Source organism: Bos javanicus, chromosome 3, assembly GCF_032452875.1.
Source record: "Bos javanicus breed banteng chromosome 3, ARS-OSU_banteng_1.0, whole genome shotgun sequence".
Taxonomy (NCBI): Eukaryota; Metazoa; Chordata; class Mammalia; order Artiodactyla; family Bovidae; genus Bos; species Bos javanicus.
The window spans coordinates 42,945,530-42,970,251 of record NC_083870.1 but is presented as its reverse complement, the minus strand read 5'-3'; the positions used below and the strand labels follow the sequence as shown (position 1 = coordinate 42,970,251).

Here is a 24,722-nt window from a genome sequence, read left to right as displayed (position 1 = left end):
GGTGGTGTCACCTGCATATCTGAGGTTATTGCTATTTCTTCTGGCAATCTTGATTTCAGCTTGTGCTTCTTCCAGCCCAACATTTCTCATGATGTACTCTGCATAGAAGTTAAATAAGTAGGGTGACAATATACAGCCTTGACGTACTCCTTTGCTTGTTTGAAACCAGTCTGTTGTTCCAGGTCGAGTTCTAACTGTTGCTTCCTGACTTGCATATAGGTTTCTCAAGAGGCAGGTCAGGTGGTCTGGTATTCCCATCTCTTTCAGAATTTTCCACATTTATTGTGATCCACAAAGTCAAAGGCTTTGGCATAGTCAATAAAGCAGAAATTGATGTTTTTCTGGAACTCTCTTGCTTTTTCCATGATCCAGCAGGTGTTGACAATTTGGTCTTTGGTTCCTCTGCCTTTTCTAAAACCAGCTTGAACATCTGGAAGTTCACGGTTCACGTATTGCTGAAGCCTGGCTTGGAGAATTTTGAGCATTACTTTACTAGCATGTGAGATGAGTACAATTGTGCGGTAGTTTGAGCATTCTTTGGCATTGTCTTTCTTTGGGATTGGAATGAAAACTGACCTTTTCCAGTCCTGTGGCCACTGCTGAATTTTCCAAATGTGCTGGCATGTTGAGTGCAGCACTTTCACAGCATCATCAGCAAGTAGATTACTTGCTCATCAGCTAATTTTGCCCGAAGCTACTTTTCTGATCCTTAGCTATTTGGCAAATGAAGTCACACTTACATGTTCTTACAGTCAGTAGCTGCTTCCACTTCTTTTTCTCTCCTCATCCTTGAATGGGAGCCTCCTCTGCACCCAAGAGGAGGTCCAGAACGTCTCCAGCCCTGAGGAACAGTTATTAGTTCCAAATCTCAGTTATGGTCTTCCTCTGTCAAAAGGCACAGGGCTGTTTATTGTACACATCTCTTGGAGTCTGTGAGCTTTGAATTTTTTTTTTTTAGAATCCAACATTTTTTCTCATGCAGTAGTTACATATTATTGCTAACATTTTGGAAGTTTCTTTTCCAAATTAAATTTTAATTTAAACTACTTATGGTTACACTTCTTTGGTACCCGCTAAGTGTTAAAACATGCATTAGACTTTGGGAAGGCAGAAGTAGATACAATGATGAACAAGAACTGATCTGAGACCATGGTAGGAACTGATGATCCACGGGGGAGAAAGACCTGCACATGTATATCGCAAGGAAGTGGCCGTTCTGGTTTCTTTATGATGGGCAGGTGTTATGCAAAGACTGAAGTACACGTGTGCAAGGCACAAACAGCTATTTAAAAATACCTTTTAAAAAGTCATTTCCTTAGAGGGGAAATAAAGAGCATAAAATTGTTGTCCTCATCTCATATAAGAGGAACAAATTATTTTTCATGTTTTAAGCTTTTGTAGTTAAGTCTCACATTCTAAGAGATTTAACACTTCAGAGGAATTCCATCAGTTGCATATGAGTCTGCATGTAAGACTTTCAATTATCCAGCAACTGAATTGAGAATTAATAACTTTTCTAAAACAAAAGAAGAAAATATTTATCTTCTTTTGGTAGCATTCCATTATTCTCTACTCAAGAAAATCATTTCAGAAACTTGATTTTTGCTGCCTAAAAAACTATTTTGTGAATAAAATATATGAAACTCAGAAGCTACGCTGTCTCCCTTTTTAAAAATAATTCATCAACAGAAAGCATCTTTTCCTTTTTCTTGCAAGAGAAAATATAGTCTCTGTTTTTGAATTGCAAACGTATCTTCATAATGGAGAAAAATCAGTTCACATGACATAGTGCTTGTTCAGCCACTTCAAGAACTAGATTGTAATTTACTCTTTCTCTGTCTCTCTTCTCTCCAGTTGGATTCAGAAAATCTCATTCTGAAACAAACGTTAGCTTCATGCAAAAATATCCTTTTGCAATGAAAAGCAAGGAAAAGTTTTAATTTTTAGCCTTGGAAGTGTTTTCTTTCTCTATGATGGACAGAGCAGTTTCAGTACTGAGTGCCACGGGAAGGGGTTAATGCGGACTTGGCTGGGTGTCAGTTAAACTTTTTTTCTGGCTCTGTTTCAGGTTTCCCCTTGAGGGGATTTTCCTCTGCTTCTGCATCTGTGCAACAAGACCCTATATAAAGAGCCGACTTTCTATTTCATTCCTCACCGAACCTCACCGGCTTTAAGAGCTCAAGATTCTTCCCAGGAAGCTTCAAGAGGAACAGAAAGAAGCGTTTTGGAATCATTATTTTCTCGTAAGAACAGCAGTGTAAATGCCTAAGAAGATGTTTGTGATCTTTGGAGTCTCAAATATACTTTGGATGGTGTTTGCAGTTTGTAAGTTCTTCTCCTTGATTTGCTCCAAATGCTAGCATTCCATTGTAGCCCTGACTTTGACTTCACCTTGTTATGATAATAAAGAAGGGCAATGTGCATACTTCGTCATTCATGTCCAACCCTTTGCAACCCCATGGACTGTAGCCCACCAGGTTTCTCTGTCCATGGAGTTTCTCCAGGCAAGAATACTGGAGTGGGTTGCCATGCCCTCCTCCAGGGGCTTTTCCCAACCCAGGAATCAAACTCTCCTGCATTTCAGGTGGGTTCTTTACTATCTGAGCCACCAGGGTAGCCCTGGATTTTTAAAGAATCGAAAAACTTAATTTAGCCTAACTTTTAGTGTGCTACTGACTACTGCTATTAATATGTACCATTATATTGTCATAGTTAGAGCAGCAAAGTTGTTGTTTTTTGAATTTTTTAAATGTTGTGTGAGTAATTGGATTCTGTTTCTAGGAAGGACTGTCTCTTTAGTTTCCTACGCTTGATAATGAGATAAAACTTGGCAAGTGACAAAACAACTAATATATGGGCATCAAGGTCAGAAATGAGAATTCTCAGAAGCAAAGATGATTTTAACAACTTCTTTTGGCAGTGACTCCTGAGCTGCCTTGCGTTACTTAGAAGCAGTTTAGGAAAGAGAGCAGTCAGATCTGAGTGTTATACTAGAACAGAGAAGATGGAGTAGAATACTAAACAGACCAGTGGTAAGCTTGTTTTTCTCTTTTTGCCTTCACAGCTCAAGCTATCAAAGTTGACATGTTCCCAGATAAATCCAAGATTTTTGCTCAGATTGGTGACTCTGTTTCACTGACTTGTAGCACAACAGGCTGTGAGTCTCCATCATTTTCTTGGAGAACTCAGATGGACAGTCCACTGAATGGGAAGGTGAGAAATGAAGGGACCACATCCACGCTGATCATGGATCCTGTTAATTTCGAGGATGAACACCAGTACCTGTGCACAGTGATTTGCGGGGCTGAGAAACTGGAGAAAGCAATCCGAGTGGAGATCTACTGTAAGTACTTCAGTCGATATTTGATTTTCTCTCCATTTTGCTTTAAAATAAATTTTCTAAAAGGATAATTTTAAAAGAAAAAAAGAAAAAGAATACTCATGTCCAGATTCTTGGCTAGGGGACATAGGGCAGCAAGAAATCCAGAAGACAGCTGAATCTACCACCAGACTAGAGACCCAAATCTTGGCTTTTGTTTCCAACTCTGCCACGAATATGGTGACCACGGGTGAGGTTCAACTTCTCTAGGCTTCAGTTTTCTTAGCCATAAAGTGAAGTTCTCTAAGGTTCTTTTTGTTTTATTTGTGTGTGTGTGTGTTTAATTCAATTGGTTTCTTGCATGTTTACTTGTCCATATGTCCAAATGACTTATGAATTCCATACTTCAGGGATTTTCTATTTATTCTTATGCAATTTGGTACTTAAAATTAGTTTAAAGTTTAAGGAGGAGGTATATAATTTAATACTGGGCTTTGGTACAAAAGCTTCCCCCTTAGACAGAAGAAAAATATCTGTAAACTTTTCACTCATTTGACTTCGACAGAGATAAATTTAGAAGGTTTTACTTCTGTTTTTGTTCAGTGCAATTAACTCTTAATGCTCAACAGCTTAACTTCAAGGGTATTTGGAAAATGAACTCGATTTGCCTAGTGAATGTGAATGAATAGCCTGTGTTTACTAGCCTACCAAAATGTATTTCAGTCCATTCTCAATCCAGCAAGAAAGTTAGCAAAAAGGAGTGAAAAAATAACCTGAAATACATCGCTTGCATTCTGGTTACTGCTTCTGCCAGAAAACCGGAATCCTTGATCGTCATCTCTTTAGGAAGATCTTATTTGATTATCTTTTCTAATTATTTTGCTTTTCTTTTGCTATAGTGGAGCTCAACTTGGTCCAATAACCTTAACTGATTCTTCAATAATCCCTTATGTAGCTAATGCTTCTCAAGAAACTGTGCTTGGCCAGCTGCTTTCAATTATGCTGGTTGTACATGCAGAGTTTATGTCTGCGAAGCTTTCTGAGGTCCATGAAAGGCTCCCTTATGTAAATACAGGGGAAAGTAGCAGTTCTTACATTATCTGACAGCAAACTATGTGGATTATAGGCACATGTCTTTCAGAATACAAGGAACAAAATTATTGGTGGAAAAATGAAAAGTACTGTTTCTTCACATAACAAATTTTTGCCACTTCCTTTGCCTCTCCTTGCAGGAACCAAACAGTTGAAGATTTAAAAATGAAAATGAAGGCCATTCTGGCTTTAGTTATCTTGCCTGAAGTTTCTTTTGTTCTTTTTTTTTCTTCAAGAGTGTCTGTCTTTCATTATATTTAACAGTCCTGTCTCCATTCCACATTTGATTATAGTATTTTTTAGAGTTGGGACCTTTGTATTCTTCTTATTTCACAGTCTTGAATCAAGCCAATATGTTATCATCATGGCGGTTTGCAACGGAAAGCAGCCTTGTGAAGAAAGCAATGGCTCACTGAACTAGTGCTTTCCTTGGCATTAAAAATTTCAAGTGGGATATTAGTTAGATGTTGAGTCAGGCGTTTGGGAGGCAAATCTGCCTTCCCATAACTTCAAGATTGCCCAGGTGTACGTCTCTGGTGGATGAATGCCTGTTCAAAGCCAATTATTTGAGCTGCTCTTTTCATTTCTTAGCATGTCTTACCTAATAATTATTCTTTGCAATGATATTCTAAGCTTCAGGTTCCTTATCTGTAAGATGAAATATATCTACCCTGACCAAAATAAAAGACTGTGATATAAACACAATGAAAGTCCCAGTAGTCATATGGAATAATAAAAATCTTGGGTTTAAATCCCAGCTTCACCATTACTAGCTGTGTGACCTTAGGAAAATTATGCAAATATGCTGAGTCTATGCTTTCATATCTACGAAATGTGGTACCTATTTCTTAGGGTTGTTGTGAGTATCAAATAAAGTCATCAATGTTAAATGAATAGCACAAGGATGGGCACGTATCAGTATTCAATAAACATAAGTTTCTTCTCCCTCCTTTTACTTTAGCAACATGCAACCCTTTGTACATGAAGAATCAGAAGAACTGAAGAACTCTCTAACAGATTGTTCTGATTTTGAATGCACCCCAAACCATGAAAGGCTATTTAAACAATTCATTCTGCTGTATTAAGATTGTATTCACAAAAATATTAGACTCAGATTCAGTTCAGTTCAGTTGCTCAGTCATGTCTGACTCTTTGCGACCCCATGAATCGCAGCACACCAGGCCTCCCTGTCCATCACCAACTCCCGTAAAGGACTTTACATAATATGAACAAAAAATCCACAGGCATGTACTTGTTTGACTTTTTCAGCTTTCTCTAAGGATCCAGAGATTCATTTGAGTAGCCCCGCAGAGGTCGGGAAGCCAGTCACAGTCACGTGTTCGGTGCCTGAGGTTTACCCATTTGAAAGGCTGGAGATAGAGTTGTTGAAAGGCAACCATCCCATGAAAGTACAGGACTTTCTGGAGCCTTCAGAAAAAAAGGCCCAGGAAACAAAGAGCCTGGACGTGACCTTCTCGCCTACTGATGAGGATATTGGGACAGCTCTTGTTTGTCAAGCTACATTACACATTTATGATGATGATTCTCCACCCAAAGTAAGGAAAACTACAAAAGAACTGGAAGTCTACAGTAAGTACTTGTGTCTGTCTATGGGAATATACTCTTGGATGTACACAGCAATAAACTGAGCAGCTATAGTCAAGAAGAAACATGTTTGTAGTTTTTATACCATTTTGATTCACTGAGAGCATAATTCTTGTCAACTGCAATAAAAAGCACACCGAATTAAGGTTGAGAAAGTTGAACTTAAGGTATGGATGGCTTCATTAATTGTGATTTTGCTTCACTTAATTTCTCAGTCTATCAAAGGGGAATAATGATAATACCACCTGATTGGGAAGCTTCCCTGGTGGCTCAGTTGGTAAAGAATCTGCCTGCAATGCAGGAGACCAGTGTTCTATCCCTGGATTGGGAAGATCCCATGGAGAAGGGAATGGCAACCCACTCCAGTACTCTTGCCTGGAAAATCCCATGGACTGAGGAGACTAGTGGGCTATAGCCCATGGGATCACAAGAGTCGGACCCTACTTGATTAAATCACCACCACCTGATTGGGTAGTGAGAAATAATAGGCTCAAGTGATAAAATTTTTTAAATTATGTTTTGTAAACTCTTATATCATGCATTGAAATATCAAGGTATAGAAGTTCTACAAGAGCACTTTGTGTGTGAGTGTATATGTGTGTGCACACCTGGACACGTGTGCATGGGGTGGGAGAGAGGAGATGAGATTTGATTGTCTCCATTCTCTCGGAGATGGCTGGGGGATTTGAGGCAGTCTTGTCATCCCAAAGTTGTGTAGGAGTGACTCACTGTGCTCTTTCTAGACTAAAATGCCCTGGTCTTCTCTAGACACCATAGTTAAAAGGAGCATTGCCTTCTACAACATGTCTAGCTGAGACAAAATGAGATGGAAAGGATTTTATCAATGCTTTGAGAAGAATAGTCAGAAATAGGAGATATTTTTCCTAGGAACATAAAACTTGGAAATGAGAGCTATAATTAAGTATCTGAATGGCTGTCATGTAGAAGTGAAATTTGGATTATTCTTTAGCAATAGAGGACTGAACTATGACCGGTGTATAGAAGTTAGTTACAAAGAGAAAGATTTCAGCTCAATAGAGGGAAAACATTCTAACAATCAGAGCTGTCCAAAAATCACATGGACAATATTTCCTGTAAGGCCGTGGACTGCCTTGTGCCCCAGAAGTACTGAAGCTGTCTTGCGTGAACATTTGGCGAGGAAGCTGAGCTGGAATTTGTACCTTACCTGGGAGATTGAATCACATAATTCTAAGGGTTTTTCTTAATTTCTGAGTGTCTATAGCCATCTGAAAACACCAACCATCAAAAAAAGTAACTCCATCAAATCAGTCAGAAACTGGATTGACTAATTTTCATGACTCAGCAATTCTTATACTAGTTTGGCAGAGTAAGTTTGTCAGATTGAGAAAGCTGTAAATACAGTCCATGAGAGTATTTACAGTCGCCCTGTGGGACCATTATGATGCTTAGCAATGACTAATACTGTGCCCTGCCTTCTCAGTCTCCCCCAAAGACACGGCTATATCCGTGAATCCCTCCACAAGGCTGCAGGAAGGCGACTCTGTGACGATGACGTGTACCAGTGCAGGTCTACCAGCTCCACGGATTCTCTGGAGCAAGAAATTAGACAATGGGAATCTACAGCTCCTTTCTGAGAATGCAACTCTCACTTTAATTTCTATGAGGGCAGAAGATTCTGGGCTTTATGTGTGTGAAGGAAATAACCCTGTTGGGAAAGACAGAAAAGAGGTGAAATTAATTGTTCAAGGTAAGCAACAATTGAAAAAGGTGCCGTCATTCAGATTTAAGCAATAGTGAAATAGCTTCAGTGCCAGAAATACTTCATTATGTTTTGAGAGAGTGCGTGAAGTCGCTCAGTCATGTCCAACTCTTTGTGACTCTATGGACTGTAGCCTGCCAGGCCCCTCCATCCATGGAGTTTTCCTGACAAGGATACTGGAATGGGTTGCCCTTTCCTTTTCCAGGGGATTTTCCCAACCCAGGAATTGAACCGGGTCTCCCACACTGCAGGCAGACTCTTTACCGTCTGAGCCACCGGGGAAACCCTCATTATGTTTTATGATGATCCATTTGTCTGTTCTGTACTGTAGCACAATTATATACTCACCTTGCTCATGCTTTTTGGATGAAATCTTTTCTGCCAGAGCTTCCTCGGTTCTGCTGTGTTGGTTCCTTTTCATTTCTCATCATTCTTTCATTGCCTCAGCCCTTGGCTTTCTCTCTTCCTTCTGCCCCTTGTATATTAGTATTCTCAGTTTCCCATGTCTAGTCCTCTTCCCTTGTCACTTCCAATATTTGAGCTATGTATTATGGATATATGCTGTTTACTCTGAAGTTCGTGTTCCTATTCCATATCATCAAAACCTGTTGGTTCTACTTCAAAATGATCCCTCTTAGAATCTGACCTCTATTCTTCAAACCTCTTGCCATAGCTTTACTTCATCATCTCTCATTTGGGCTCCTGAAAGGAAAGTGAAAGTCACTCAGTCGTGTCCGACTCTTTGCGACCCCATGGATAGAGGAGCTGACTGTAGCCTACCAGGCTCCTCTGTCCATGGGATTTTCCAGGCAATAGTACTGGAGTGGATTGCCATTTCCTTCTCCAGCGGATCTTCCCGACACAGGGATGGAACCCAGGTCTCCTGCATTGTAGACAGACGCTTTACCGTCTGAGCCACCATGGGCTCCTGAAAGATATTCCTAAATAACCTTTACTGACCATCAGCTATATTCCAGGCACTTTACATGTTTCCTGTGATCTTTAAGAATGACTAAGGAGTAAGTACTTTGTATTCATTTTAGCAATGAGAGAATAGTGTCTCACAGAGATTAATAATGACTCTTATTTATTGTACATCTAATACTTGCCAGGAGTTTCCTTGCTACTTTATAAATGTTACCGCTTTAGGTTTTGCCACAACCTTATGAAGTGAATAAGCTCAGGCTCAGAATAGTTCCAATTTGCCACATCACATAACTCATTCGTGGCATTTACTGTGATTTTAACATAGACCCGTTTAACCTCCAAACTCCATGATTTTTTAGCTATGGCTAATTGTTTTTAAATGGTTCTCCTACTACCATTCTGTCCCCCAACATAATGCCTTGTACTGCTGTTGCTGCTGCTGTTAAGTTGCTTCAGTTGTGTCCGACTCTGTGTGACCTCATAGGCTCCCCATCCCTGGGATTCTCCAGGCAAGAACACTGGAGTGGGTTGCCATTTCCTTCTCCAATGCATGAAAGTCAAAAGTGAAAGTGAAGTCGCTCAGTCGTGTCCGACTCTTATCGAATCCATGGACTGGAGCCCACCAGGCTCCTGCATCCATGGGAGTTTCCAGGCAAGAGTACTTGGAGTGGGTTGCCATTGCCTTCTCCTATCAGAGTTATCTACTTGAACAAGAAGACTGCATGTTTTATATGACTTCAATTTAACCCTAATTGCATATAAATTAAAACTCACATTTCTTAAAATAGTTGCATAGAACTCTTCAGAATCTGGTCAGAAATGACCTTTGCATCTTTGTGGGTGACTGTGTCTGTTTATGCTATAACTTCTGCTTCAAATGTCCTTTCTTTCCTTACCTGGCAAAGTTTTATCCATGCTTCAAGATCAAGCTCATGTCAGCCTCCCAATTCCAGTTTGTGTTAGGCACAGCTAGTTTTTTATCCCTTCATGTACATTCAATACTTCTTATGAACTTGTGTGTGCTTTTGTTCAGCTTCAGTTCACTTCAGTTCAGTTCAGCCGCTCAATTGTGTCTGGCTCTTTGCGACCCCATGAACTGCAGCACGCCAGGCCTCCCTGTCCGTCACCAACTCCCGGAGTTCACCCAAACTCATGTCCATTCAGTCGGTGATGCCATCCAGCCATCTCATCCTCTGTCGTCCCCTTCTCCTCCTGCCCCCAATCCCTCCCAGCATCAGAGGCTTTTCCAATGAGTCAACTCTTCCCATGAGGTGGCCAAAGTACTGGAGTTTCAGCTTTAGCATCATTCCTTCCAAAGAAATCCCAGGGCTGATCTCCTTCAGAATGGACTGGTTGGATCTCCTTGCAGTCCAAGGGACTCTCAAGAGTCTTCTCCAACACCACAGTTCAAAAGCATCAATTCTTCGGTGCTCAGCTTTCTTCACAGTCCAACTCTCACATCCATACATGACCACAGGAAAAACCATAGCCTGGACTAGATGGACCTTTGTTGGCAAAGTAATGTCTCTGCTTTTGAATATGCTATCTAGGTTGATCATAACTTTCCTTCCAAGAAGCAAACGTCTTTTAATTTCATGGCTGAAATCACCATCTGCAGTGATTTTGGAGGCCCCAAAAATAAAGTCTGACGCTGTTTCCACTGTTTCCCCATCTATTTCCCATGAAGTGGTGGGACCAGATGCCATGATCTTAGTTTCCTGAATGTTGAGCTATAAGCCAACTTTTTCACTCTCCTCTTTTATTTTCATCAAGAGGCTTTTGAGTTCCTCTTCACTTTCTGCCATAAGGGTGGTACCATCTGCATATCTGAGGTTATTGATATTTCTCCTGGCAATCTTGATTCCACCTTGTGCTTCTTCCAGTCCAGCGTTTCTCATGATGTACTCTGCATATAAGTTAAATAAGCAGGGTGACAATATACAGCCTTGACGTACTCCTTTTCCTATTTGGAACCAGTCTGTTGTCCAGTTCTAACTGTTGCTTCCTGACCTACCTATAGGTTTCTCAAGAGGCAGGTCAGGTGGTCTGGTATTCCCATCTCTTTCAGAATTTTCCAGTTTATTGTGATCCACACAGTCAAAGGCTTTGGCATAGTCAATAAAGCAGAAATTGATGTTTTTCTGGAACTCTCTTGCTTTTTCCATGATCCAGTGGGTGTTGGCAATTTGACCTCTGGTTCCTCTGCCTTTTCTAAAATCAGCTTGAACATCTGGAAGTTCACAGTTCATGTATTGCTGAAGCCTGGCTTGGAGAATTTTGAGCATTACTTTACTAGCATGTGAGATGAGTGCAATTGTGTGGTAGTTTGAGCATTCTTTGGCATTGCCTTTCTTTGGGATTGGAATGAAAACTGACCTTTTCCAGTCCTGTGGCCACTGCTGAGTTTTCCAAATGTGCTGGCATATTGAGTGCAGCACTTTCACAGCATCTTCTTTCAGGATTTGAAATAGCTCAACTGGAATTCCATCACCTCCACTAGCTTTGTTCATAGTGATGCTTTCTAAGGCCCACTGGACTTCACATTCCAGGATGTCTGGCCCTAGGTTGTTCAGTTTAACATACATTAATTAAGGTGCCTTGTCCAAGAATTGAAGAATTGTGCTTGGTCCCGGGGGTACAGACATAAAAAGTTACAGTGATTACCTTAGAGGAACTTATAATCTAGAGATTGGCAGATGTATAAATAGATAATTTAAATATTTTTAGTAAGAGCCAATCCTTATGTAAGTGTGTCTTTCCATTAAACTGGAAACTCCTTAAAGTTAGGGACTGGTGTGTGTGTGTGTGTTTTACAAGTACCTGCCATGTAGAGGTGCTCAGTAGATACTGAATGAATAACTTGTGAACATAAATTAAAAACATACTTTTAAAATATGAAAACATGAAATTTGAACTTACATGGCTAAAAAGATACAAATCAAACTCTCTCAAAAGAGGAACCCGTTGGCTTTTAGGTCAGCATTTCTCAAGAAACCAGGAAAAACATTACACTGATAAAAGCATGTAAAGCTAATCTTTCATCTGGAATAACTCTACCCTATGATTAGCTGTATCCCATTTCAATGTGAAAAGGAAACGTGTCCTGGGATTAGGCTTTTCATTTTGCATCACAGGACATTAGCAACTTAAGTGCTGAAGAGAGAATTGAACTTCATTTATCTTAGACCTGGAAGATCTTCTGGAGAAGTGGAGAAGGGAATGGCTACCCACTCCAGTATTCTTGCCTGGAGAATTCTGTGGACAGAGGAGCATGGAAGGCTATAGTCCATGGGGTCATGAAGAGTCGGACACAACTGAGCGACTAACATTTTTTTCTATCTCAGAGTTACTCTTTCAGGTGTCATGCATTTACATGGTAACATATGCAGCCACTGTAAAATACAATCTGAGACTGTTCACAGGCAGGAAGTAGATCTTTATGTTCTCCATTCTCACATTAGCATATAAGGAATTCAGAAACACTGGTTATTATTCTGAATGAACTTTCTCCTTAAAAAATCTGATAGCATGTCAGTTTGTTATGGTAATTTGAGGGAAGCATTCTTTGGAAGATACCATAATGACCATGTTAGACAAATCAAACTGAAAAAAATCTTCTGGCACGGATGAGAAACCTTCAAAATGTAGTGCCTTTGGATTATGTATATGCTGTGATTTCTTTTTGCGATCTCTAGCCGGCTATTTACAAGGGCAAGTTTTAGTGAGTTTTCTGTGGAGTCTCTGTCACTTTAAGAGGTGCCCAACCACTCCCACTTTTGCTAGGGGAATAGAGTCAAGATTTAAAATTATTTTTCTCCCTAGACAGTAGTCATCCTAAAGCAGCTGGGGTGCTCCGCGGGGATTGCATTGGCAGTCAAAGAACTTTGCTAGATACTTCAGACTTAGGAGTTTGCCCTGGCATTTCAGCCATTGAAATAATTGTAAAGTATTTTTATGTTGTATTAAGCAAATTTAAGAGGTGGCTTGCATACCACTTTAATGCTTAGATTTTGACTTTTCAGTGTGATTCTGAAATCATACTGATTTCATACTGATAATGGGATTTCAGTATGTGTTTTCAGTGTGATTCTGTGTGACTTTCATGTTACAACTATATTCTGTTGATACAGAAGCTCTAAATACTGGTCTGTTACAGGTAATGTTTCTAGTCAGAAGCCATATTTATATAGCTTTTTTTCAGTACTTTCCTTAGATTTGGTTTTATCTCCACTTGAGGATATTTTGATTTAGTTGTTTAAGTGAGAAGCTGGGATTTTAAATCAGACTCACCTGGCTTCAAGTCCTAATTTTGCCACTTGCAGGTTGGGTGGTGTTATTGTTCCTCAAGAAGAAAGGGGAGGAGAAGGAAAAGGAGGAAGGGAAGGAAAATAAGGAAAAGTAGAATGAGACACTGAGAGTCAAGGAGAAGAAGCAAGGATACCAGATCCTGAAGTTGTGTGGATTAAATGAGATAATTTTCATATATGTAAAGTGGTTTAAGCAGTGCTTGACACACTGGAACCTTATATTTTTGAGCTATTGTCCCACAGTTATAAGAATATGATAAACACATTGAGTGGAGAATGAATTTTTGTTATGAAAAGGTGCCAATCTCTGTCTTGACACATTTTTATCCCTGTTCATTCTGTTGAATGAATGAATCACAGCATCCTGTATGTTTGTTCTTAAAAGATGTGGTTCCCTTCCTGATAGTCCCAATGTGGAAAAGAATAGTATATTCTTGGCACAGATGTTAGATAAAAAGAAGGGAAAAAAGACTGTATATTGAACTTCGGTGAAAGAATTTTATTTTTGTCTTGTTCTTTTCTTCCCACCAGAGAAAATGTTTACTGTTGAGATCTCTCCTGGACCCCAGATTGCTGCTCAGGTTGGCGACTCAGTCGTGTTGACCTGTGATGTCAGGGACTGTGAGTCCCCATCTTTCTCTTGGAGAACCCAGATAGACAGCCCTCTGAATGGGAAGGTGAGGAGGGAGGGCTCCAAGTCCACGTTGACACTGAGCCCTGTGAGTTTTGAGAACGAACATTTTTACCTGTGCACTGTGATATGTGGGCAAAAGAAACTGGAAAAGGGAATCCAGGTGGAGCTCTACTGTAAGTAGATTTCAAAACTGTTTACTATTTTTGTTGTTGTTGTTGTTCCCGGTTCCATTGGAAGAAGCGGAATGCAAATCTGTGATACACAACAAGATCTTTGTGTTTAGGAAGGGAATTTAACATTGGGAATGGTTCTCAAATGTCCAAACCAAGGTTTTTGATGCAACTTTGATGTGTATATTGCATATGAATCCAGCATCCCTGATCCTTAGTTTGTGTCTTGTCTATACTCTCTCATCATGGACTTGAACATACTGCGTGTCCCCTGCTACCCACCCTACTCTGGTTATACATGGTGTGTACAGAGATGGTTGTCTGCAAAGAGTAAAAACAGTGCCTATTCACATAATGGGGTGGGATGATGAATTATTTGAATTGGAGGGTGAGGCCCAAACCTGCTGTTTTGAAGGCACATTTGAAAGCTGATTGGCAGGATGGAGACCTGAGGCAATGGGGAGCAGGAGAAAACCTGGGAGTTAGAATGATCACCGGGGATGGTCAGCACAGCAGCTCAGGTGAAAAAAGAAGCAGAGGATTGCACTGGATTTGAGTATTGATTTATACCACATACGTATACTACACTTCTTGCTATTCCTGTCACCTTAACAAAGTCGTAGAGCTTAAAATCTCTATGAATTGACATTGCTGGAATTCCTCAGTTTATAATGAATGAGGACAAGATACACAAAGTGATCAGAAAGTTCCCTGGTGGCTCAGATGGTAAAGAATCCACCTGCAATGCAGGAAATTCGAGTTCGATTCCTGGGTCAGGAAGATCATTTGCAAGAGGAAATGGCAACACACTGCAGTATTCCAGTCTGGAGAATTCCATGAACAGAGGAGCCTGGGGGTCTACATAGCCCATGGGGTTACTTAGTGTCAGACATGACTGAGTGACTAAGCACAGCACACACATTCTGCCTTTTTTTTTTTTTATTCAGAAGAATCCAAGAGAACAATTGTGGATATTTTCCTCCAGAAATCCTGCCCAAACTTGTGTTACCCCTCAGGATTTTGCTCAAAATGAGTTAGAGTATGTCTGTAAAGGGATTTGAATCTCTCAAAAGACAGGTTAATTTATCGCTTTATCTTATTACCAAGAGTCCAGGAGCTGCTGATGCAGGCACACTCCCAACAGCAATGAGAACCAGCAGTGAAGCCTTATGGTCACGTGGAAACATTAGAGAATCTGTCACTTGACAACATTTTGCTTCAGGAGAAAAAAATTTTAGCATTGCTCTTGATAACTGTTCTCATCTCACTTTTGTTGATTTGTATCGAGATGTGTTATAAATATTACTTAGAATCTGAATCTCTTATATTTTTTTCTGAACTACAAGTGTTATTCAAGAAACATTTTAAAACTTTCTGCCTAAACCTGGCCATTCAAAATAAAAATGTCTAAACTGCACGGCTCTGTGAACCCAAGCCTGGGCTCTGAGCTCAAGGAAATAGAAATTCTGATCTCAGCTGGGTGACTTACTAGGTATGATGTCAAATGGCAGACTCTTAGCCTTTATAAGTTTAATGTCTCCCTAGCTATCAAATGCATTCTCTGTGTGTTTTCTAGCTTTAAAATAAGTTAATACCCATTAGCTTACGCTGTTTTGAAGACTGAGATAATGAATATTAAGGGACTAGCACATAATAAACGTCCAATACATCATGGAAAATATTTAAAATGTTTAAAATATATGTATACTAAGTAAGATGGTGGAAGCTGATATGTCCTTTGAAAAGACTAGTCCTTAGCTGTCAGCAAGACCGTATTACTAAGGAGAGAAGAGTAAGAAGTATATTTATTTCTCAATGATTTGATGTGCTAGGTATTTTTTGTTTCCAGCATTATTTATATTTGATATCATAAATATTTATATTTAATGGTGTGATGCATCTATTAGTAATCATTTTATCCCAGGTGAATTAAAACCTTCATTTTGAAAACTTTGCACTTAATAAAGATTAGTTCTGTTTTTCTTCTAGTGTCACGTATAAACCTCATATTTTGCTTGATATTTGCAGCCTTCCCTAGCGATCCAGAAATTGAAATGAGTGGTCCATTAGTGAATGGAAACCCAGTCACTGTAAGCTGCAAGGTTCCTAATGTGTATCCTTCTGACCGGCTGGAGATTGAATTGTTTAAAGGGGAGAGTATTATGATGAATAAAACCTTTTTGGAAGATGTAAGTAAGAAAGCCCTAGAGACCAAGAGTTTAGAGATGACCTTCATCCCCACCGTTGAAGATACTGGAAATGTTCTTGTTTGTCTGGCTCAGTTACCTATTGATGAAATGGAATTTGAACCCAAACAAAGGCAGAGTACACAGATACTTTATGTTAATGGTAAGTACATGTGTGATGCATTCACAATTTAATGTGAATTTTTTTTTGATCATGTTTGCCAGGTAATAGTTAACATGAAGTTCATAGTTAAAAACATTGTGAAATGAAATAATTGAAAAGAAACTACAAAATAATGATTTTATATTAAAAAAAAAAAAACCCTCAAACTTAAAACAACTGTTTATTTGCTTGTGATTCTAAGCTGGCAGTTTGGGAAGAGGTCAGATGAGCAGTTTATTCAATATGATATCAGATGAACTCACATATTCATTTTCAGTCTGTTGGAAGTTCAGTGGGGGATGGTCTCAGGTAGCCTCACTACAAGCCTGGGCCTTCTCTGGGAGTTCCTGGACCTTCCTTTCTTCATATGAAGAGAGGTAGCATAGATTTAGTCACCAGAGAGCAGGGCTTCAAGAGAGTGAAAATGAAGGTGGCTTCTTGGGCCTAGGCTTGAAAGTCCTACAGAGTTGCCTCTTCCAGGGTACATTGGTCAAAGTTAGTCACAAGGACAGCCTAGATTCAAGAGGTGGACAAATAGAGTCCACCTTTTCATAGGCGATTTACATAGTTCATGTTCATGTTTAATGTACTATAAATGTCAATACACACTATCATTGACCATCCATTTTTGATAAGAATGTTTCTATAGAATTTATTTCCATTAGAAAATATCCATGATATGTGCATATTCTACTCTGGATCATTCTGTATAGGGCTTCCATGGTGGGTGAGTGGTAAAGAATCTGTCTGCTAATGCAGGAGACTGGATTCAATCCTTGGGTTGGGAAGATCCTCAGGGGAGGAAATGGCAACCCACGTCAGTGTTCTTGCTTGGGAAATCCCATAAACAGAGAAGCCTGGCAAGCTACAGCTCATGGGGTCACAAAGAATCAGACATGACTTAGGGACTAAACAACAAAAACAATCATTTTGTATCTGCTAAAGTAAATGAGGGCAGAAAACTCCTTTGGTAAAGTTATCAGGGTTTATAAACTGTTCTAATCCACAAATACATAGCCAATTTTGCAACACTGATAAAAACTCTTTGGAACTTGGGGTATAAACAGCCAAGCTAACAAGTGTCTTTTACCTTTTCAGTTGCTCCCAGGGATACAACCATCTTGGTCAGTCCCTCCTCCATCCTGGAGGAAGGTAGTTCTGTGAATATGACATGCTCTAGCAATGGCCTTCCAGCTCCCAAAATCTTGTGGAGCAGGCAGCTAAGTAATGGGGATCTACAGCCTATTTCTGAGAATGCAACTCTCAGCTTCATGTCTACAAAAATGGAAGATTCTGGCATTTATGTCTGTGAAGGCATTAACCAGGCTGGAATAAGCAGAAAAAAAGTCAACTTAACTATCCAAGGTGAGCTAAAGTGATAAATGAGTTATTAGTGCTAGTCTTATTTTGGTTGTGTTACTGGTTTTGAGTAAAGGCCTTTTAAAACAAATTTTCTAAAACAAAATGCACTGAACGTTTTGAAGAGCTCTGCGTGGAAATCTGGAATAGTACTTCTTCATGAACCATTCCAAGTCACTTATCTTTTTTTTTTTTAATTTTATTTTTAAACTTTACAATATTGTATTAGTTTTGCCAAATATCGAAATGAATCCACCACAGGTATACCTGTGTTCCCCATCCTGAACCCTCCTCCCTCCTCCCTCCCCATACCCTCCCTCTGGGTCGTCCCAGTGCACCAGCCCCAAGCATCCAGTATCGTGCATCGAACCTGGACTGGCGACTCGTTTCATACATGATATTATACATGTTTCAATGCTATTCTCCCAAATCTCCCCACCCTCTGCCTCTCCCACAGAGTTCATAAGACTGATCTACACATCAGTGTCTCTTTTGCTGTCTCGTACACAGGGTTATTATTACCATCTTTTTCTTAAAATTCTTTCAACCTCAAGTGGAAGGCTAGCTCTAGGAACTGTGCCAATAGTTCCAGTTACACTTATGAGGCACTGATTATGGTGTTGAAAAAAGGATAGGAAGATGTACAAACATATTTTGGAATTACTTAGGGCCCAGGTGGCACTAGTGTTAAAGAATCTGCCTGTCAATGCGAGTTAGATGTAAGAGGTGGGTTCGATCCCTGGATCAGGAAGATTCCCTGGAGGAGGGCATGGCAACCCACTCCAGTATTCTTGTCTGGAGAATCCCATGGACAGGAGAGCCAGGCGAGCTATGCTCCATTGGGTTGCAAAGAGTCAGACATGACTGAAGTGACTTAGCACCTAGCATACAAAATCACCTTATCTAACTGGATTAAATTCCTCATGGTAATCTCATAAGATGACTGCTAGGATTTGCTTAGAAGCCTAAGAAGGCACTTAAATCTTTTATAAATTCAGAGATTGAGTAGCACTGACCTTTCACTCTGATTCATAAATTTAATGGCACAGAATCACTAGGATGGATTAAGTTAGGAGATCCAGACCTATTCTTTGCAGGATGGAGAGGCAAAACTGAGAACAAAATAATATCTAGTTGACAGGTTGAAGCTCTAGGCAGTTTTGGGCAAAGTCATGAAGTGGTCAGTTTGGATTTCCCTCATATCTTCCCTTTTGGGGTTCGAGGTCCTCTTCTTCACTAGGGCTGTCAGTTCCTCTCTTATCCCTTGGTATTATTTCCACTAAGGTGTTAGTGACTGTCTTGTTACCTTGTTACAATAATTATTTGTATTTTAAAGGAAAGGAAGAAACTTGGAAAAACAATGCACTACCATAAAGAAAGCTCTTAGGATGTAGATTTGGTTGAGGAAAGAGTATCAAGTCACAAAGCAAATAATCTTAATGGGAACCTCACTTATACAATGGTGATGTGGTACCTCCCTCCACAGGTTACATATTAACAGAGATGTTGTATGTCAGATGCTAAGCCCAAGATAACAACTGGTGTGTTAAGGATTATAAGAGTCATCTCTGCACAGCTTAATTTCTTGATCTGGAATGATCTAGCTCAAAACTCAGAAGCCTTTTATATTTTAAGAAATAGTTGCATAACTTAGTGACCAAAAAAAATGTTATTTTCCACATTTGAAATCTCCAACTGTTTTTAAACACCCATTCGTTGGCTAAGGTTGGGTAAGAATTACATTAAGGCTGCAGTCCCCAGACTTTTTGGCACCAGGGACTGGTTTTGTGGAAGACAGTTTTTCCATGGGTTGGGGAGGGGGCTCATTTCAGCGTGATTCAAGTGCAGAAGGGTTCATTCTTCTATGAGACTCTCCTGTTGCCACTGATCTGACAGGAGGTGGAGCTCAGGTGGTAATGCTAGCCATGGGGCGGGAGTATAAATATGGATGAAGCGTCACTTGTCTGCTGCTCACTTCCCGCTTGTGACTGGGTTCCTAATAAGCCACAGATTGGCCCCAGTCCATGGCCTGAGGGTTTGGCACCCTTGTATAAGGGACATGAGAGAAGCATGAGATGTCTTCTTTTATTAAAAATATGATCATTTATAAGAATCCAGTAAATGTTTGACTTCTTTAATTGTCCCTCTAAATATTTAATGCAAACAGTAAGCACAAATACCACCTTGACAACTATTGTTACTGTCATTAAATTAATATGGAATTTGTTTCTATTTCATTCAATCAGAGGTATCTTTAAATTCTTTCCACAGTTGCTCCAAAAGATATACAACTTACAGCTTTTCCTTCTGAGAGGGTCAAGGAAGGAGACACTGTCATTATCTCCTGTATATGTGGGAATGTTCCCCCAACTTTGATAATTCTGAAGAAAAAAGCAGAGACTGGCTACACAGTGCTAAAGTCTACAGGTGGTGCATATACCATCCACAGGGCTCAGTTAGAGGATGCGGGAGTATACCAGTGTGAATCTAAAAATGAAGTTGGCTCACAGCTAAGAAGCCTAACACTTGATGTTAAAGGTTAGTTTGGGTTTTTTTGTTTCTTGTTATTTTTATAACAGGTCTGAAGCTTGGTGGATTGTAAAGAATTTCAAGGGTTAGATGAATGAGTTGGCAAAATGAAACTGAATTCCATGTCAATTACGGTTATTTCTTAGTGTTTCCTAAAATAATCGTGTACAGGTGTTGTGTCCCAAGGAGTTTAGCCAGGATGCTGACATTTATCATAAATCAATGTAGAATTCCCATTTGCTATTTGAAACACTGACAATTTATCATTGGTCTCTGAGGTCCTGCATATCTTGCGTGTTTAAATGTATTTTCAAAACCTTTCTTTGGGAGTTATAGGAAAACTAAAGAAGTAGAATTGGCACATGGAAAAAGAAAGGTTTATCTAGACCCATTTCCTTCCTACCCGAAGACAGTATCACTCTCTGAACAAGAAGTGACTGCATATTTTCCAGATTGACTCTTTTCTGGATTTGAGAATGATGATCTTAATGCTGAACAATGTAAAGGCGTCTCTAGACTACAAAATTATTTCCTTAGAATATCTAAGCTCCTTGTCCATCCTGCTGTATTCTGATGGAGAAAGGGAGGGAGGGGGCAACGGCCCCAGCAGAGGAATTTCAGGGGCCAGCTTAATTTCAATCCATCTGTGAACTCACAGTAGAATCTGTTGATCTTATTAGTGGAAGTAGAAAGTGTCAGCGTTTATTGCTCAGTCTTCCACGCCTTGAGTGGTAAGCAGCTCCCACTGTGTACTGGAAGCCAAACTTGAAACAAACGTGATTGTAAACAAATACAACTCTTAAGAGCCTTTGGCACTGGACTCCCAGAGACAACAAGTATCAATGTAAAGAGAATTTAAACCTGGGTCAGAAAATGGGTTCAAATTTTACTCATCTCATCAAATCTCTCAAGATTATAAGCTTTACCATGTTTTCTTCACAATACCTCCTCGAAACACAACAATATCCCTTGGATCATGTCACTCAAAATGACACAGGGGTATATATAATCAATGCGTCCAGATTTCTGGATGATTGAGATCTCAGTTATGAGTAGGTTGAAATTCATCTATTCCTATTTAATCCTTGATGTCTCCAGACTACTTTTAATTAAGCCTAGTTCCAGGGACTTGGGTTCCTAACATTTTTATAATTCTTTTTGTAGTCAATGATTCTCTTTTAAAGACATATCAAAGCTTCTTCTCCTCTTTTTAACTTTCTCATACTTTGTTGTCTTTTCTAATTGCTTTATTAAGTTGATAACTTTACATATTTGCTATTTTTCACTCATTACTTAAATGAACAATTAAAGCACATCGTGGGCACTCAGCTGCTACTACTGCTAAGTCGCTTCAGTCGTGTCCAACTCTGTGTGACCCCATAGACAGCAGCCCACCAGGCTCCGCCGTCCCTGGGATTCTCCAGGCAAGAACACTGGAGTGGGTTGCCATTTCCTTCTCCAATGCATGAAAGTGAAAAGTGAAAGTGAAGTCGCTCAGTCGTGTCCAACTCCTAGCAACCCATGGACTGCAGCCTACCAGGCTCCTCCGTCCATGGGATTTTCCAGGCAAGAGTCCTGGAGTGGGATGCCATTGCCTTCTCCGGGGCACTCAGCTAGAACCCCCAAACTAAATATGGTTTCAACTAACTACAAATGAATGGAAACAAAAATTTGACATTTTCCTGGGAATTTTGAACTAGTCATCCTTTGCATTTAGCTGAGATTTTAAACTAATTTTGGTTTGTTTTGCTTTAGAAATACATTTGCTCAAATGTATTTCAATGATAGAAATGTTTGGGAGTCTTTAGAATTTTTGGTATTGATACAGTTAATAGAAAACTATATTTGAAGGTTGCCCTGGTAACAAACTCAGCAGCAAAAATGTACTTTACTGCAGATGCCTGGGGGAAAAACCAAAGGCAAAAGACAGTATAATACTTATTAAATTGAAAACAATTGGATCAGAAATACCATTGCCTACCATGTCATCAATACTGATGCCTAAGCATAATTATGATAATAAATACATCATTAAAATATTACTCTCATACTCTTAGTTCTACTCTAGTAAGGAAAAATAGAAAAATAGGGTAATTATCATTATGTTTATGATGAAGTTTTTTTTAACGTCAGTAATTCAAAAGTCAGCTTCCTTTCATCTGACCCCAGTGATTCTTTTCTTCTTGGTTGACATCTGGTGGTTAGAAACCTCTAGAAATAAAGCAGTGATTATCAATGTCAAATCATTCATTTCTTCTAGAACAGAAACGATATAGAAGCCTCTTGAAGAAACTTACTATTTATGAGGCCATACTGTGCTGTGAAAACATAAATATAAATAGAGATGAATCGCCAGTAAATACCATGCTGTCTTCTTCAGATGTTCTTATAAGATTAAAATGTTAAGTACTATTGTTAACTGTCAGATGATTTTTAGTGTAGTAGAAAGAGTACTAATTTAAAAGTTTTGTGACACTATTACTTTATGAACTCGATTTATAACTAAATGACAATGACAGGATGTAGAAAGAAAGCAATATACATTGCTATTCAAAAGATATTTATTGGGGGGAAAAAAGATATTTATTGGGTGCAAGTTACTCCAAGCAGTGAGCCAGTTACTAGCTACTGAGTGGTGGATCAAAAGAAACTAGATACATGCCCTTATGTAATTCAGTCTGAAGGAGGGAACAAAAATTAATAGATAATCAAACACACAAATGTTTAAATATAAGCTGTGATGAGGGCTACGGAGGGAAAATGTAGTGGGTTATAAAAGCATACAGGGGAAAAAATACATTGTTGTTGTCCAGTCACTTACTTGTGTCTGACTCTTTGCGACCCCATGGTCTGCAGCACGCAAGGCTTCCATGTCTTCACCAGCTCCTGGAGCCTGCTCAAACTCATGTCCATTGAGTCGGTGATGCCATCCAACCATCTCATACTCTATTGCCCCCTTCTCCTCCTGTATGTTAAGATTCCTAATTTAGGCTGGTGGTAATGCAGGTCAGAGAATGCTTCTTTGAGGAAGTAACACTTAAGCAAAAATATAAAGCTATCCAGAGAACTTCATATTGTCAAGAAATGATATAAATGCTGAAGAGGAATAATGCATATTGAGATGCCCTACTTAAGAGATACAAAATATAAAATTTTCTATATATTTCTAAAAAAACCATCAGCAAGAACTCTTTCTCTTATTATCTCGTACATGATGTTTGACTATAATGGTTGCACTGTAGGTATTTCAAGACCTTTCTTGGAGAATTGGTTAGTTATTTTAATTCATTAATAATCAGAGTCCTAGTTCTTTAGTACATACTTTTATTTCCCAGAGCAAACACTCTTGTCCCATTCTTACTCTTCTAAATGAGCCCTAAAAAGTTGCACCCTTCCTTCCATCCTGTTATTGGACCTGCATCTATGTTAATCCAAGTTTGTGAAAGTCAGCAGCTGTCATCTTTAGACTCATTATGACCATAGCAACTGCTAACTGATTATTTGATTAATTCAGAGAAATGTGCGTTGGAGTCCTGTTGGTTCTTATCACTGATTTAATTCACTTTTCTTCAGAGAACTAGTGGTACTATTAAAATAAAACTTGTGACTGTTATTATTAAAAAATTTCTTTTCATACCAGACATTAATTGCATCCATTTTGTTATTTTCCAGGAAGAGAAAGTAACAAGGACTATTTTTCTCCTGAATTTCTCGTGCTCTATTGTGCATCCGCCTTAATATTAACTGCCATTGGAATGATTATTTACTTTGCTAGAAAAGCCAACATGACAGGGTCATACAGCCTTGTAGAAGCACAGAGAACAAAAGTGTAGCTAATGCTTGAAAGGTTCTACCAAAGACACTATCAGTTCAGATCCTCCATACTGCTCATCATTCCATGAGGAAAACAGAAACTGAATCTTGAATTCAGTGAACGCTTGGAAAGAAATGGCTGCCTATGGCCTTACTGTGAACAAGAAGCCAAAGGAAAATTTCTGCTTAAACTAGGCACTACCACTGAGATGACTGGAGTAATTTCTTGATGTGTATATACAATAACATGATTTGTATATATGTAAAACTATGCTGTAGCAAGGTTGCTTGGAATATCAGCACACTAGAGTCACTATATCTAAAATTATTAAAATGTTGCTTGAACTGACTGTTGTAACTTAATGCATCTTAATATCAACTGGCAGCTGAGCTATGTCATCTTTTTAATATTTTATTTCCTTTAACAAAGTTTTATTCCTATAAAGTTCATGGGCAACAATTTCATGTTGTGTAAAGATACCAGGGTTTTATATTCTCATAGGCAAATGATAAACCAAGAGGGCACTGGGTTGACTTTCAGGTACTAAACACTTCAACCTATAGGATAATGGTTAACTGGATTTCTCTGGGTGGTACTGACACGGTACGGAGACGTTTTTTGATGTTGTTTGTTCAACAGACTCTTGTGTAATTTTCCCAAGTGGTTTAAAAATTCAACCTCTTTTGATTTTCTTTTGTAAATGTTTAGGGTTTTTTGTATAGTAAAGTGATGATTTCTGGAATTGAAAGAGTTGTGTGTTTATTTATTATAAGTTGCCTCCTTTAATCATGTTGTAGCTCTTTTGATAATGTCAAGTTCCAAATACCGGAGAGTTCAAACCCACAGAAATAATATCTACTTGAAGTGTGCTCTTCA

At 39.1% G+C, this 24,722-nt stretch overlaps 1 protein-coding gene across 1 annotated transcript; it reads left to right on the top strand.

Annotated features, from left to right (window-relative positions):
- Positions 1–2,086: 2,086 nt before the first annotated feature.
- LOC133244217 (vascular cell adhesion protein 1-like) lies at positions 2,087–24,588 on the top strand. Its single transcript, XM_061411044.1, has 9 exons — positions 2,087–2,325; positions 3,065–3,343; positions 5,681–6,001; positions 7,479–7,745; positions 13,523–13,798; positions 15,824–16,144; positions 17,243–17,509; positions 19,775–20,041; positions 23,705–24,588. Exons 1-9 carry the CDS (start codon positions 2,262–2,264, stop codon positions 23,863–23,865), a joined length of 2,223 nt encoding a protein of 740 aa, XP_061267028.1. The 5' UTR covers positions 2,087–2,261; the 3' UTR covers positions 23,866–24,588.
- The last annotated feature ends 134 nt before the right edge of the window (positions 24,589–24,722 follow it).

What these genes read in the sequence shown, in the direction of transcription:
- LOC133244217 (XM_061411044.1), top strand. Translation starts at nt 2,262, where the DNA reads ATGCCTAAGAAGATGTTTGTGATCTTTGGAGTCTCAAATATACTTTGG. An exon ending in TTGGATGGTGTTTGCAGTTT is followed by an intron (nt 2,326 to 3,064) that starts GTAAGTTCTTCT and finishes TTGCCTTCACAG; the next exon opens with CTCAAGCTATCAAAGTTGAC. An exon ending in CCTAACACTTGATGTTAAAG is followed by an intron (nt 20,042 to 23,704) that starts GTTAGTTTGGGT and finishes GTTATTTTCCAG; the next exon opens with GAAGAGAAAGTAACAAGGAC.